Source organism: Doryrhamphus excisus, chromosome 11, assembly GCF_030265055.1.
Source record: "Doryrhamphus excisus isolate RoL2022-K1 chromosome 11, RoL_Dexc_1.0, whole genome shotgun sequence".
Lineage (NCBI taxonomy): Eukaryota > Metazoa > Chordata > Actinopteri > Syngnathiformes > Syngnathidae > Doryrhamphus > Doryrhamphus excisus.
The window spans coordinates 807373-823298 of NC_080476.1; the positions used below are offsets into that span (position 1 = coordinate 807373).

Sequence of the window (15926 nt, forward strand, 5' to 3'; positions counted from 1 at the left end):
GGGAAAATCCACGTCAAGATAAAGCATCTCATCAAACATGTTGTTAAAGTTACCACGCTGCTCCCAGATGGAACTGAGTACCATGCTAACTTGCTAATTGGGTACAATTATTACGTTTCATTCATGTTCATGTTAAAGGTTAAATAACTGTTAATACTGTACATTTCAATCTGAAAAAAATCATTTCTCTACCAACTGTATGTGGTTTCTTATGTTTTTCTTATTTGCTGTTTTATTATTATTTTACTTATTTATTACTGATTGATTGATTTATTGTCTTTATTCTTAATTTTTTTTTTTAATCTTATTTTGTGTATAGAAAAATAAAAAGATATTTGAGAACAGTGGAATGTTTTATCAGATATTTTGGTGTGGAAAAGCGGAACCAAAGTAGTGAAAAAGTGTAGGGTATAGCAGAAGCAAAAGCATTGAAGATAGTTTTTTTATTGATTTTTTTTTTTTTTTTACAGTTTTTAATAAATGTGTTTTGGTTTTTTTTTTGAAAACCTGATGCGGCCCGGCTTCACCCAGAACCTTGCTCCGGTGGCCCCCAGGTAAATTTGAGACCCCTGCTCTAACAGCTGTGCTATACAACCTTTACTAAGTTGCCAGAACTAAGGTAGCAGTAGCCCAACGTCAGCTGGGATCGGCTCAAGCATTCCCCCCCGCCAGAAACACTCATAATAAATACCCATTTGTGGCACTGCTCTTTAAATACTTATGTAATTACTAATAATTATGATGTGTTTAATGTTGTGTATTAAGTTTTTTTTTTCATTCCACGTACATGTATTTCGTTTTTTGTCATTCTATATACATCAGTAAATGCACAGTGTGTATTTAAATACAATATGTGTATTTACTTCCTGTCTTCTATTTATCTGACACCGTGACCATAGTTTGTAACCATCTGCCATTTGACGACCCTGCACAACCTGAAGCCCCAATGAAAAAGCACCCCAGATCATGATGGACCTCCTCCACCTGTCAGGTGGGATCTCCTTGTCATGCCAGTAACGTCGGAAGCCATCTGGACCGTGGAGGTTACATTTTTTCTCATTCGGGAATAAAAGTTTTCCCACCTTCCAAGGTCACATGTTTGATGATCCTGCAAAGTCTAAACGGACAGTTTTGTGGCATTGAAGGAGACGAGGTCTTTGAATTGTTTTTTTTTTTTTTTTTTTTTGGAAACCCTTTGTTTTTGAAACATTCTCCACACACACAGCACACTTCAGTGGCCGTCCTTCAAAATAAAAGTCTGATTGTTACCAATAAATCAAAAAATGTGCTTTACAATTTGAGTCCAGTATAATTCATCATATGGCTCTGATGAATTCAATTTTGTATCATTTTATATTCATATTGTGATACAAGGCCGCATGGCGTTCAAGTGGTTAGCGCACAGCTAGGGGACCTGGGTTTGATTCCCCCCTCGGGTATTTCTGTGTGGAGTTTGCATGTTCTCCCCGTGCATGCGTGGGTTTTCTCCGGGTACTCGGAGGACCCCGCCTCTCACCTGAAGATAGCTGGGATAGGCTCCAGCACCCCCGCACTCCTCGTGAGGATAAGCGGTAGAAAATGAATGAATGAATGAATGAAGTCACAGCAAAAATGGAAACAATGGCGGATTTAAGGGCTGCTGAACAAAGAGCAAAATCTCAACTCTTGACAAAAAAAACGTATAACGATTTAAACATAGACATAGAGGGCTCTAATTTAATTGCGCTGCGCAAGGTGGCGCTCCCTACGCAGTGGTCATTTGTCCGGCACACCACCACAGCACAGCCAGTTTGGTCGAGTGGTCTGAGCCGAAATGAGCGTGGCAGCACACCCTAGTAGAGGTGTCCACATTTTGTGACAAAACAGCACGCTAAAAAAGGTGCGCTGAAGGTGCGCCAGCTCTGACCTGGTCCATTGTTGGCGCAGGCAAAGCGCATCCTGCGCAGTGGTGAATTAGCTGAGAGGCAGACGCGTTACCAAACCTCACTGGCAGGTTTTGGCAGAGTGTCGGACACATTTCAATGCAACCAGCAAAAATCTGTACAGTTTTTGTCCACTTTACAATAACTTTGGTTATTAACTCATTTCTAGTCAAAGACCAGAAAGTTCATCTGATATTCCTATGAAAAAATGTGACATGTAAACACACTGAACCCCCTGCAGCAGGGGTCTCAAACACACGGCCCGTGGGCCAAATGTGGCCCGCAGGGCACTAGTTTGAGGCCCCCGCCTTGATATGAAAGTTTAATGTTAGTGCGGCCCGCGCAAGTTTGATATGGATGCTGTATGGTATCATGTACCCAGAAAAAATGATTACGTTTGATTCATGTTCATGTTAAAGGTTAAATAACTGTTCATAGTTATCCTCCCTATCTGTGTGGAAGTGGTAAGTTTTTGGCTATTTAAGTTGAAAGGAAATAACTTGAAGGCTACCGTTTAGGTCGCTAGCTCTCTAGTTTGCGAGTTAGCATGTGTCTCAAGAAGTTTTTATTATTTGCCGTTTTATTATTATTATTATATTTATTTATTTATTACTGATTTATTGATTTTCTTTCTTCTTGATTTGTTCATTTATTTTTCATCTTATTTTGTGTAGAAAAATAAAAAGTAAGATATTTGAGAACAGTGGAATGTTTTATCAGAGCTTTTATTGTAGAAAATTGGAACCAAAGCGAAGTTTTTTTTTTATTTTTTCGTTTTTAATAAATAAATGAAAACCTGATGCGGCCCAGTCTCACCCAGACCCGAGCTCCAGTGGCCCCCGAGTAAATTGAGTTTGAGACCCCTGACATAAACAAATGCACGGCAACATAACATCTCAGCTATAAGCAGTACACTAAACAATAGCAATGAAATAGCATGCTAACAATGGAATGGATTAGTGGCAATGGCTAACTTAGCTCAGCAGTTAGCTCAGCGGATATGTTAATTACACCAAAGAATTTGACCTAATGAATGAAATCAACGCCGTTAACGTGTCATTTTTGATAGCCCTAATAAACACGTCTTTGTTATTGTATGAGTTATCTGATTTTCTGAGAATAAAGTCAAGGTATATGTAGTGTTTACATGAAATGGCGCCGATCCTCATCATGGGCGACGGACTCGCAGGACCAATTGGGGGGGACCGGATCAGGTTCCATTTGCTTTCAAACAAAGCATTAGCATTGTTCATCCGCCCGTCGTCCCTGTGCTGACACAGTGGTCCTAATTGCTCATCCCCTCTCTGGCTAAATCCAGCGTTATCTCCTGGGAATCCATGTCATCTCCAGAAGTCAGCTCCCATCAGCCAGATGTTGAGTAGTTAGCATTACAGCTCTGCACACGTCATTGTGCTGCAGGACATCAGAACAGCTGGACCAGTGTGCAGGACAGTGCATTACCGTCGTCCTCTGCAGACCCTCCTGTTTGATCATCGCCCCGGCAACATCGGGCAACTTGCTAGCGTAATCTGGTGCTTGCATCAAAAATAAAGCTCATACTTGTAGCGGGAATGGGAATGCGTACCTCTCCGGAGAGGAATCTTGCACGATTTGGGTCAGAGTGCAACTCGGTTAAAGCGCACGAGAGCACAAAGAGAGAGGAGTTAGAAGCAAAGTGAACACAAAAAGGCTTAAAATGGCGAAAGGAGCTTAGATCAATGAGGACAGCTGAAAAAGGGATGACATTTGGACTGGAGATACTTATCTCTTTCTGCCGCGCCGCAGCTGCCTGCATGCGGTTCGGTGGCTTAACACACACCTGTACTGCGGCTCGAGTCCTCCATCATATTAACCGGCCGGTGTCTGCCGGTGACGGCATCATAGACAGCAGCCATGACGGTTTAACCGTGGAAGACTTACATGCCGTGGAAACATCAAATAACACCCGTGTGGCCTGTTATTTGTTTACACCACATTGCGGTCTAATGTGTAGGCTACAGGATGGCTGCAGGGACACGAGAGAGGGCCAGCAAGGTTAGAACTAGTTAGCGTCCTCTCAACTCTGTGTGTACTCTAAACGGTGCGGTGAGGAATAACAAAATAAGAAGCCAAAATGTTACCACTTCCACACCAACGCAGAGGATAACTTTTTTGGCCAAAACACTACATACGATTTATATCGAAATATTGTTTGGCTAATAATAGACCATAGTCAACCACAAATCAGCGATCATTTCTTCATTAATTAATTTTATTTCAATATTTTTTGGTTAATATTAGACCATAGTCAACCACAAATCAGCAATCATTTCTTCATTAATTAATTTTATTTCAATATTTTTTGGTTAATATTAGACCATGGTCAACCACAAAACAGCCATTTTTTCTTCATGAATTAATTTTATTTCAATATTTTTTGGTTAATATTAGACCATGGTCAACCACAAAACAGCCATCTTTTCTTCATGAATTAATTTTATTTCAATATTTTTTGGTTAATATTAGACCATGGTCAACCACAAAACAGCCATCTTTTCTTCATTAATTAATTTTATTTCAATATTTTTTGGTTAATATTAGACCATGGTCAACCACAAAACAGCCATCTTTTCTTCATGAATTAATTTTATTTCAATATTCTTTGGTTAATATTAGACCATAGTCAACCACAAATCAGCAATCATTTCTTCATGAATTAATTTTATTTCAATATTTTTTGGTTAATATTAGACCATAGTCAACCACAAAACAGCCATTTTTTCTTCATTAATTAATTTTATTTCAATATTTTTTGGATAATATTAGACCATGGTAAACCACAAATCAGCAATCATTTCTTCATGAATTAATTTTATTTCAATATTTTTTGGTTAATATTAGACCATGGTAAACCACAAAACAGCCATCTTTTCTTCATTAATTAATTTTATTTCAATATTTTTTGGTTAATATTAGACCATAGTCAACCACAAAACAGCCATTTTTTCTTCATTAATTAATTTTATTTCAATATTTTTTGGTTAATATTAGACCATGGTCAACCACAAAACAGCCATTTTTTCTTCATTAATTAATTTTATTTCAATATTTTTTGGTTAATATTAGACCATGGTAAACCACAAAACAGCCATCTTTTCTTCATTAATTAATTTTATTTCAAGATTTTTTGGATAATATTAGACCATGGTCAACCACAAATCAGCAATCATTTCTTCATGAATTAATTTTATTTCAATATTTTTTGGTTAATATTAGACCATGGTCAACCACAAATCAGCGATCATTTCTTCATGAATTAATTTTATTTCAATATTTTTTGGTTAATATTAGACCATGGTCAACCACAAATCAGCGATCATTTCTTCATGAATTAATTTTATTTCAATATTTTTTGGTTAATATTAGACCATAGTCAACCACAAATCAGCGATCATTTCTTCATGAATTAATTTTATTTCAATATTTTTTGGTTAATATTAGACCATGGTCAACCACAAAACAGCCATCTTTTCTTCATGAATTAATTTTATTTCAATATTTTTTGGTTAATATTAGACCACGAGGGTCGCGGGGGGTGCTGGAGCCAATAAATTAATTTTCCCCCCAAAAAACTGCTAAAGTGATATTCAAACCGCAATGTAGCGAGGGATGAATATGACTGTAAAGGTATAAAAATGTATGAAAATGTGTTTTGTGTTGACATTTCTGAGTCGTGTGAGCTTAGTCTTGTATAAAAAGCTCCAAACCGTAAGCCGTAGTATAACTATTGTTGCTATGGTTTACTGTATTTACCAGCAAGCACAGGAAGATAGACTTGGTCTACAGCCAATCAGGACGCAGAAGACCACAACACTCAACTTCCCACGAAGCGGCCATGAATTCACAGCAAAGCCAAGAAAGCGACAATATTCCCAACAATAACATAATAACCTTCTGTGTTATTGTGTTGTGATAACTACCATATACGTACGACACACAAAAAGTACACGGTTCCGAGTATATATTTTTTTACTGTGATACTACAGCTCTACGTATGCACACTGCAAAATAAAATTCAAAAAAAAACATGGCATGAAACCTCATGGTGTCATTCTAAGATTCAAGTCGAAGATTCGGTCAAAAAATATCGATTTTCTTCCTTAAAGTGACAGACGGACTGCAAGATAGGCTAGACCAGGGGTGGGCAAACTTTTTGACTCGCATTGATATAACAAAATTTCCGGGGGGGGGCAGACTATATATTTTACACGTAACAGTCCACCTGGTATTATTGTATCTGTAAAATTGTCATGCAATATGCTATTATTATTTATTATTTTATATTTATATTTAAATATTTTAAAAATAATAAAATATTATAATAATTACAATAAAATTAAAATAATAATTATTATATTATTATGTAAAATATGCAAATATAACAATATTATTATATATAATTAATATAATAATTAGCATTAATATAATAAATATAATAATCATAATAGTTATAATAATAATATAATAATTATTATTTTAATTTTTATTATTATTATGTGCTTGTGTCCCTTTTTTCAGGAGCACTTTGTAAACAACAGACCATGTCAAACAACAAAATTGATAAAACCATCAAAAGGTTGGCTCAGGCCATGATGCCAGCTTGTATGTTGACTTTAAATGAAATACTTTGGAAAGATTGGGCGGGCCGTATTCAAACACTTGGCGGGCCGGATGTGGCCCCCGGGCCGTGGTTTGCCCACCCCTGGGCTAGAAAGACGAGTGGCACCAAGTGGTGTTTTGCTGACGATTCATGAGTGGAACATAGTGGAACACTATGAAAGCCATGGAAGCATGTGAGGAAATAACATCAGCACAACAATAACATTCACAAAAATATTAGAGCAGCTAACGGCAAAAAATATATTTAGCGATTATATTTTTCTTGCTAGTCTCGCTTTCACTCAACGACGGAAAAGTGGCTGTCAATTTGGCTTGGAAGACTCAACAAGACGCTTGTTTGCTATCTGAGGATTGGAGCTAAGCTACTATGCTGGAAGACACAGCCATCCTAATGTGAGTGGACATTGGAAGTTTCTGTGCTGCTGTCGTTCCAGCCGTCAAATTTCCACGGTGCTGGAGCCTATCCCAGCTGACTTCAGGCGAGAGGCGAGGTACACCCCGGACTGGTCGCCACTCAATCTCGCCAATTAACCCAACAAGCATGTTTTTGGAATGTGGGAGGAAACTGGAGTACCCGGAGATGCTAACCACTCATCCACCGTGCGGCCCAGTTTATCTCTATTGGCTACACTGAGTCATGCGCCTAGGAAAAATAATAATAATAATAATACATCTTATTTTTATAGCGCTTTTCAGAGTACTCAAAGACGCTTTACAGTAGAGAAAGAAGAAATAAAAATACAGTTGAGTAAAAACCACTCATCCACCGTGCGGCCCAGTTTATCTCTATTGGCTACACTGAGTCATGCGCCTAGGAAAAATAATAATAATAATAATACATCTTATTTTTATAGCGCTTTTCAGAGTACTCAAAGACGCTTTACAGTAGAGAAAGAAGAAATAAAAATACAGTTGAGTAAAAACAGAGCCAACGATGCATGCAAATATTCAAATTCATTGAGAGCTAAAAGAAGGCTAAAAGCTCAAATGTTCCATTCATGTTTCAAATCATCAAAATGATGGCAAGATATTTAAAATATTACATGTTATCATCAATGTACATATTGATCATGCATGTTCATGTACAGCGAACCTTATTAGAGGGCTTCATAGTCGATGACGTCAATGATGTGCATTGTTAGCTGGCTCGCATGAACTCATTTTCTTTTGTTAGAACACACATGTAAAGAAATATGTCTTCATATTTCATATAAAGATTGTGGATTATGGGCAAAATTCCAGGAAAAAGTGCAGTTCTCCTTTAAACATGAGATTTGATGGCTAATTTCTTAGGACACAAACCCAAAGCTCGAGTTTAGTGTCATAACCAGTCATGCAAATAAGACAATAAGACCACCCAACACCACATGTACATTGCAGACCTGTTTTTTGGTCTTTGGAGTGAACTCCATGTGAGTAGAAATCAACTCAATCTGAGTGTACATGCTTAAGTGTAAATGTACATACATCCATGGAGTCCACAGGAGAGTTCATAGAACTCCGCTTTTGGAGTTGATCTTTTACCCCCTATTCGGAGTTAAATTAACTCAACTCTTCTTGGTGTTAAAATACTCTTTAGAGAGTAAAATGTGACTCTCAAATTGAGTTGATTTATTAACTTTTATTAATTTTTTTATTATTATTCACTCTTAACCGGTGTTAAAAGCCAACACAGGGCTCTACATTAAAAACAAAAATGACTTGCCCATGGGCAATCCTTAAGGGGAGAACTACTTGCCTGAACTTGCCCCATGTAAAATGAAAAGACTGCCATAATGATATCAGACTATATATTTTACACGTAACAGTCCACCTGGTATTATTGTATCTGTAAAATTGTCATGCAATCTGCTATTATTATTTATTATTTTATATTTATATTTAAATATTTAAAAAAATATTATAATAATTAAAATAAAATTAAAATAATAATTATTATATTATTATTATGTAAAATATGCAAATATAACAATTTTATTATATATAATTAATATAATAATTAGCATTAATATAATAAATATAATAATCATAATAGTTATAATAATAATATAATAATTATTATTTTAATTTTTATTATTATTATGTGCTTGTGTCCCTTTTTTCAGGAGCACTTTGTAAACAACAGACCATGTCAAACAACGAAATTGATACAACCATCAAAAGGTTGGCTCAGGCCATGATGCCAGCTTGTATGTTGACTTTAAATTCAATACTTTGGAAAGATTGGGCGGGCCGTATTCAAACACTTGGCGGGCCGGATGTGGCCCCCGGGCCGTAGTTTGCCCACCCCTGAATTAGACCATGTTGGCAGGGACGCCATGATAGATGTTTTGGTTGATCGCCAACAAGAACGGGTGTGGGTAAAACATGGACCGCGGTCTAAATAAAGGATTCTGATTGGTCCGTTTCAAGATTTGCAAGGATTGGTTTGCAAATTAGCACCGGAATTACGCAGTCCGTGTTTAATTCAATATTATTATTATTATTATTATTAATTCTAATTATTATATTAATTATATATAATAATATTGTTATATTTGCATATTTTACATAATAATAATATAATTATTATTTTAATTTTATTTTAATTATTATAATATTTTATTATTTTTAAAATATTGAAATATAAATATAAAATAATAAATAATAATAGCAGATTGCATGACAATTACAGATACAATAATACCAGGTGGACTGTTACGTGTAAAATATATAGTCTGGGAATAAGGGAACACACGCATCATTTAGGGGTACACCTGATGACAGTGGGATTTTAACCTCGCATATATGACAGTGAAAAGCGGTTACTAACTTTGAATAGTAAAGTTACAAACACACGACAGAAATGTCAAAAACATTGTATGATAAAGCCTATCTAACCCTGACTTATAAAAAGAAAGCTTTTTGTTTTTTTCCGTACCGTTTTGGACAAGCAGACACAAACTGAAGAAAAGTCAACATTTTCAGGAACGGTGAAAGATGAACAGAAAGGTTAGCTAACGCTAAGTAGCTTTTATCAACAGACTGAACAAAAACTGTTCACCGGATGCTACAAGAGCTTCCATCGTGAGCCACATACGGCGGGAAGTACAAGAAAAAAACAGTTAGTCACCAACTCCGGGGGTCAGTGGAGTCGGTGCAGGTCCCTGAACACCCATGGAATCAACCCCAAAAAATGACGCAGCCTGGTAGTCGTCCTTAACACGCGTGGTAGTCGGGGTTCAAAAATCAACTCCAAAAATTCAACTCTTTCACTTTCATTTTTTACTTTAACTCCAGTTTTTTTCAACGACAGGACTTTGCTGTGTGGAGTTTGCATGTTCTCCCCGTGCATGCGTGGCTTTTCTCCGGGTACTCCGGTTTCCTCCCACATTCCAAAAACATGCTAGGTTAATTGGCCACTCCAAATTGTCCATAGGTATGAATGTGAGTGTGAATGGTTGTTTGTCTATATGTGCCCCGGGATTGGCTGGCCACCAGTCCAGGGTGTACAGCTGGGATAGGCTCCAGCATCCCCGCCAACCTCGTGAGGAAAAGTGGTAGAAAATGAATGAATGATGGTACCATGATTATTTACACAGGAGTATTCCTTGCAGAGAGAGCATAGAAAAGCAAAAAAAAATGCAAATTTTAACTTTATGTGAGCCCTCTAGACATGAAATAGCAACCCTATAATCACCTTTACACTCCTATTAGCCAATATAGTGAACATGAGACTTAAGACCAGGGGAGACCGAGCCTTTTCTGTGGTTGGCCCCAAGCTATGGAACTCCCATGTAAAAAAGGCCCCCAACATCGAAAGCTTTAAGTCTCGTCTTAAAATCCACTTTTATTCTCTGGATTTTAACTCGGAGTGAGTCGTATTTTAGTTCTTTCTTTTATTTTAATTGGTTTTATTTTTTTGTATACTTTTATTGCTTTGCTTCTTGTTTTTAATATCTATTTTACTATTTTATTTCTTAAATAATCTTTTAGTTTTGGATTAAATTCAATTTGTAACTTTATTGATTGTATTTTATTTGACTAGTCTGTGCAGCACTTTGGAAACTCTGTTTATAAAATGTGCTATATAAATAAAGCGGATTGGATTGGATGATAAATAGTAAATAAGTCACAGATATTAATAATGGACTCTCCTGAACATAAGAATTTGCCGGAACATTCCGGCAAAGTTATTGACCGATATTACATTTTTATGCCAATATCAGGCCGATAATATTGGTTGGTCTTACTATTATGTAGAATGTATCGTATTTTATGCTATTTTTATACCTCCAAATGCTTAATTTGGGCAAATATATGAACCAGTTACCTAAACATGCATATTTTTCCTACTGAATATGCAACCATGATCCTTATTATTTTTAAAAAGTGATATGAAGCATGGAGTGGTGAGGGAGGACTGCAGTTTAAAACCAACTCCCGTTTCATGCCCAAGTGGAATAGCAGTTAGAACAGCAGTTAGACCAGGGGTCTCAAACTCAATTTACTTGGGGGCCACTGGAGCTCGGGTCTGGGAGAGACAGGGATCAGGATCAGGTTTTCAAAAAAAAAAAAAAAAAAAAAACGCATTTATTAAAAACAAAAAAATTTAAAAAACTTCGCTTTGGTTCCAATTTTCTCCAAGAAAAGCTCTGATAAAACATTCCACTCTTCTCAAATATCTTCATTTGTATTTTTCTACACAAAATAAGATGAAAAATAAATAAACAAATCAAGAATAAAGAAAATCAGTAATAAATAAATATAATAATAATAATAAAAGGGCAAATAATAAAAACTTAAGAAAGCACATATAGTTGGTGGGTAGACAAATGATTTTTTTCAGATGAAAATGAACAAAGCATTATTAGAGCCCTGTAGACATGACAAAACACGACTATAGTCACATTTATACTCTTTTTATTTACAACATATTGCGCAACTGCAGGGTCTCGAGACACATGCTAACTCGCAAACTAGAGAGCTAGCCACCTAAACGGTAGCCTTCAAGTTATTTCCTTTCAACTTAAATAGCCAAAAACTTACCACTTCCACACGGATAGGGAGGATAACTATTAACAGTTATTTAGCCTTTAACATGAACATGAATCAAACGTAATCATTTTTTCTAGGTACATGATACCATACAGCATCCATATCAAACTTAACTCAAATATCAAACTAACATTAAACTTTCATATCAAGGCGGGGGCCTCAAACTAGTCTCCTGCGAGCCACATTTGGCCCATGGGCCGCGTGTTTGAGACCCCTGAGTTAGACAGTCGGGCTCTAAACGTAATAGCTATCATTAACTCTGTTATTAACTCTCTTTGGTCTTTGTTGCGGTTCAGAGCCAGCACTTGGAGACCCCCTGCATGGCCCAAATAGCTAGCGTGACGCCATGACACCTCGCACACAGCCGGGCGCAAACATCTGGGTATCTTGATTCCATTCCAATCTCTCCTCTGCCCTTCTACGTCAGCGTGTAGCGACGGCCACCCTCCCCATCCACAACATCTCTCCTCCATTAGACTAATTGTGCTGTAATAATCCCCCCCCCCCCTGATGTGTGCTTCTAATATCTTCAGTGGTCATGTTACCCTTTTTTGATTACCCCATTTCCAAGCCCCTGCTGCATTCTCTCTAATCTAATCCGTCGGCCTCGCTAAATGATAAAAAGTGTCATTCAGATGAGTGGGAATGACGGCGGTGACACACATTGGTGGACAAGTATGGCGGAGACTCGGGTTACATGTGAAAGGCTGATGCTGATGTGCAAGTAGAAGCATGACTTTCAATGCTTTATTGTTTACTAAATGATCGGCCATATTTGTTTGCGGTCTGCAAGGCGGATTTCATGCAATTTTTCACGTTTGCTCATCAGCTCATTCAGCAGGCATGAAACGCTTCCCTGTGGAAGTGGCCTTTAAGGTACGTGGAATTAAGTCTTCAGCAGAGGATCACTTTCAGGAATGAAGCCATTTAAGCCATCTTGCCAATGGATTATTGTGACACAATCACTCCATGCCCTGCATCAGCTCACACGGCTCAATGCACCAGGTTCACCTGCTCAATCCCTGGAGGGAAATTGGCCTTTCATATCAAGCTGCTTGTTTCTGTGGATTATTAGATTTATTATCAGATGCCAGGACAGCCTTCCAGAACTTCCCAGCCCTCTCCAACAAAACTCCAGGGTTGCGTTGTTGCGTGTAAATAATGTTGCAATACGGCTGTTTGGAAAGCTTACCTAAAATCGCTGTACGGGTGAATAATCCAGAAACCAGCAGACTTGACCCGCTCCCTTTCGTGCTCCACGGCCCTCTCGCTGCCCAGCATCCGCAGAGAGAACTTGTTGACTCCGGGCTGGAGCATGGCCCCGAACTGCCGGTGCATGAAGCCAGCCTGATAGAGCCGCTCATCCTCGGGGATGATTTGCTCGGTGCCTTCCAACTTGATGAAAGTGGACTGGTCGAAGGCGGACGGGCGGCCGGAGGCGCCACCGCCACCGCGACCCGCCGCCGCCGCCGCCGCCGGGCCGCGCTCGCCGGGGGAACTCTCACCGACACCGGCGTCCGCCTCCGGGATGAGGCAGCGCTGCTCCGCCGGATCCGACCCCGGCGGATGACGCCCGCTGACGGAAGAGACGCTGCTCTTGAAGCGTCGACAGTCTCCGTTCAAGTTGGTCTTCCCGGCGGCTTCCCCGTCTTCTATCCCGCCGGCCTCGTCGATGCTCCGGCAACTGTTGGCCGGCGACAGAGAGGACAGAGAGGACAGATGTCTCAGCAGAATACTTTTCCTCTTCGTGTCCTTGTCGCCGTTGTCCCCCTCGTCCACCGCGAAGGCTTTCGGACCCATGTTTTGCGGCAAGCTGTAAAGCCGCTTGCGCATGGAAGACTGGAACCTTTCCATTTTAGCGGAGAAGGAGAGCCCGGTGCGGATGAATCATATGGCTACCGTGCATTGGACGGCGCATCCGCAGGACCGTTTGACACTTCGGACGCGCCTCTCTTTCCACCGCCGCCCGAGTCCAAACATTGGCGATGCGTCAACAATGGAGGTCCGCGGTGTGCGAAGGAGGCTGGCGGTAGGAAGGTGCACGTCCGGCATCGGACCGCGTCGGGCGTCGGACGTGCGGGAGTGCGGGAGTGTTGCCGCTGCCGACTCCTCGATGACAAAGCCTGGTCTCCGCCTCCCTCCTGCGGGCGGGATGATTGCGCGGTGTCAGCACGAGGTGGGGACACGCGTGCACGCACGTGGCACCTGCCTCCCGACAACGTTCGATCCCGGTGCACAAGATTTGGGACGCCGATCGATTCAAACGTTTCATCTTGACGAGTCCCATAATTAACTTGGAATTAATAACAATTAATTGATAGAAACACACTCTTATCTGCAATAAATGTACCGTTTAATACCGTAAGTTGAATACACACTTTTGGTTTTTTAAACAACAGCTTAACACAAAATGGACACAAAACTTTTTTATATACATTGAAAAAAACAGGCTGCACTGCGGTCAAGTGGTTAGCGTGCAGACCTCACAGCTTGGAGACACGAGTTCAATTCCACCCTCGGCCATCTCTGTGTGGAATTCTCCCATGTGGGTTTTCTCCGGGTACTCCGGTTTCCTCCCACATTCCAAAAACACGCTAGGTTAATTAGCCACTCCAAATTGTCCATAGGTATGAATGTGAGTGTGAATGGTTGTTTGTCTATATGTGCCCTGTGATTGGCTGGCCACCAGTCCAGGGTGACAGCTGGGATAGGCTCCAGCACCCCCGCCATCCTCTTGAACAGGGGTCTCAAACTCAATTTACTTGGGGGCCACTGGAGCTCGGGTCTGGGTGAGACTGGGCCGCATCAGGTTTTCCCCCCCAAAAAACAACGCATTTATTAAAAACAAATTTTTTTTAAAAACATCAGGTTTTTAAAAACCGCATCAGGTTTTCAAAAAAAACAAAACGCATTTATTAAAAACAGAAAAATGAATAAACTTTGCTTTGGTTCCAATTTTCTACAATAAAAGCTCTGATAAAACATTCCACTGTTCTCAAATATCTTACTTTTTATTTTTCTACACAAAATAAGATGAAAAATAAATAAACAAATCAAGAATAAAGAAAATCAATCAGTAATAAATAAATATAATAATAATAATAAAAGGGCAAATAATAAAAAGTTAAGAAAGCACATATAGTTGGTGGGTAGACAAATGATTTTTTTCAGATGAAAATGAACAAAGCATTATTAGAGCCCTGTAGACATGACAAAACACGACTATAGTCACATTTATACTCTTTTTATTTACAACATATTGCGCAACTGCAGGGTCTTGAGACACGTGCTAACTCGCAAACTAGAGAGCTAGCGACCTAAACGGTAGCCTTCAAGTTATTTCTTTTCAACTTAAATAGCCAAAACCTTACCACTTCCACACGGATAGGGAGGATAACTATTAACAGTTATTTAACCTTTAACATGAACATGAATCAAACGTAATCATTTTTTTCTGGGTACATGATACCATACAGCATCCATATCAAACTTGCGCGGGCCGCACTAACATTAAACTTTGTTGTAGCCAACACCTTTCCTGACACAGAGCAAATCTGTTTAGCATGTAAGGGCATTTAGATCAACAATACTATCTGCCCCAATGGCTGGACGGGACAAAAAATAAATAAATAAATAAATAAATAAACTTTCATATCAAGGCGGGGGCCTCAAACTAGTGTCCTGTGGGCCACATTTGGCCCGCGGGCCGCGTGTTTGAGGCCTCTGCTCCTGAGGATAAGCGGTAGAAAATGAATGAATGAAAAAACCAATGAGTACACATTGGTAAGGTAAACTGTCCATCACTCAAATACTGTGCTATTGTCTTCAAGCACCACAAAATATAATTGTTACTTAACATTACAAATAAAGGTTTTCAAAAAAAGCACCCCGACAAAGTGAAATGCAAACAGAGTATTACAAAAATAAATATTGATATCTTACAAAAAGTGCTGAAGAAGAGTCAGTAACAGAAGTAGGACTGTGCCCATAAATACATACAGTAGTACTGTCAGGCTATAGTTTATACTTTTTATACTTCCAAACACTCTTTTAATACTCCTTTTGGTGGTCTGGTGATTTCACTAGTGTGGAAGATTGACAAACACAGCAGTTGAAGCATAAACACTAATACTAATAATACAAATAATAAAATACTAATAAATGGCAAATCAGTAATAATAATCAGTATCTTAGTCTGAAATTGACATGGATTGATCAGAGTTTGCTATATTTATTATTATTATTATTATTATTATTGCGTTATGTGTGTATTGTGTATGTGTGTCAGTGATCTCCAAGATTGAATTA

At 38.8% G+C, this 15926-nt stretch overlaps 1 protein-coding gene across 2 annotated transcripts in view; it reads right to left on the reverse strand.

The window, feature by feature from the left end:
* The window catches only part of LOC131138875 (potassium/sodium hyperpolarization-activated cyclic nucleotide-gated channel 3-like), a 35758-nt gene extending 21087 nt beyond the window's left edge, over nucleotides 1–14671 (reverse strand). The window contains exon 1 of one of the 2 annotated variants that reach the window (XM_058088195.1): nucleotides 12811–14671. In XM_058088195.1, the coding sequence (XP_057944178.1) occupies nucleotides 12811–13472 (662 nt within the window). In that variant the 5' untranslated portion in view covers nucleotides 13473–14671. The remainder of the gene's footprint in view (nucleotides 1–12810) is intronic. The other variant, XM_058088196.1, reaches the window with a different exon arrangement.
* Nucleotides 14672–15926: the final 1255 nt, after the last annotated feature.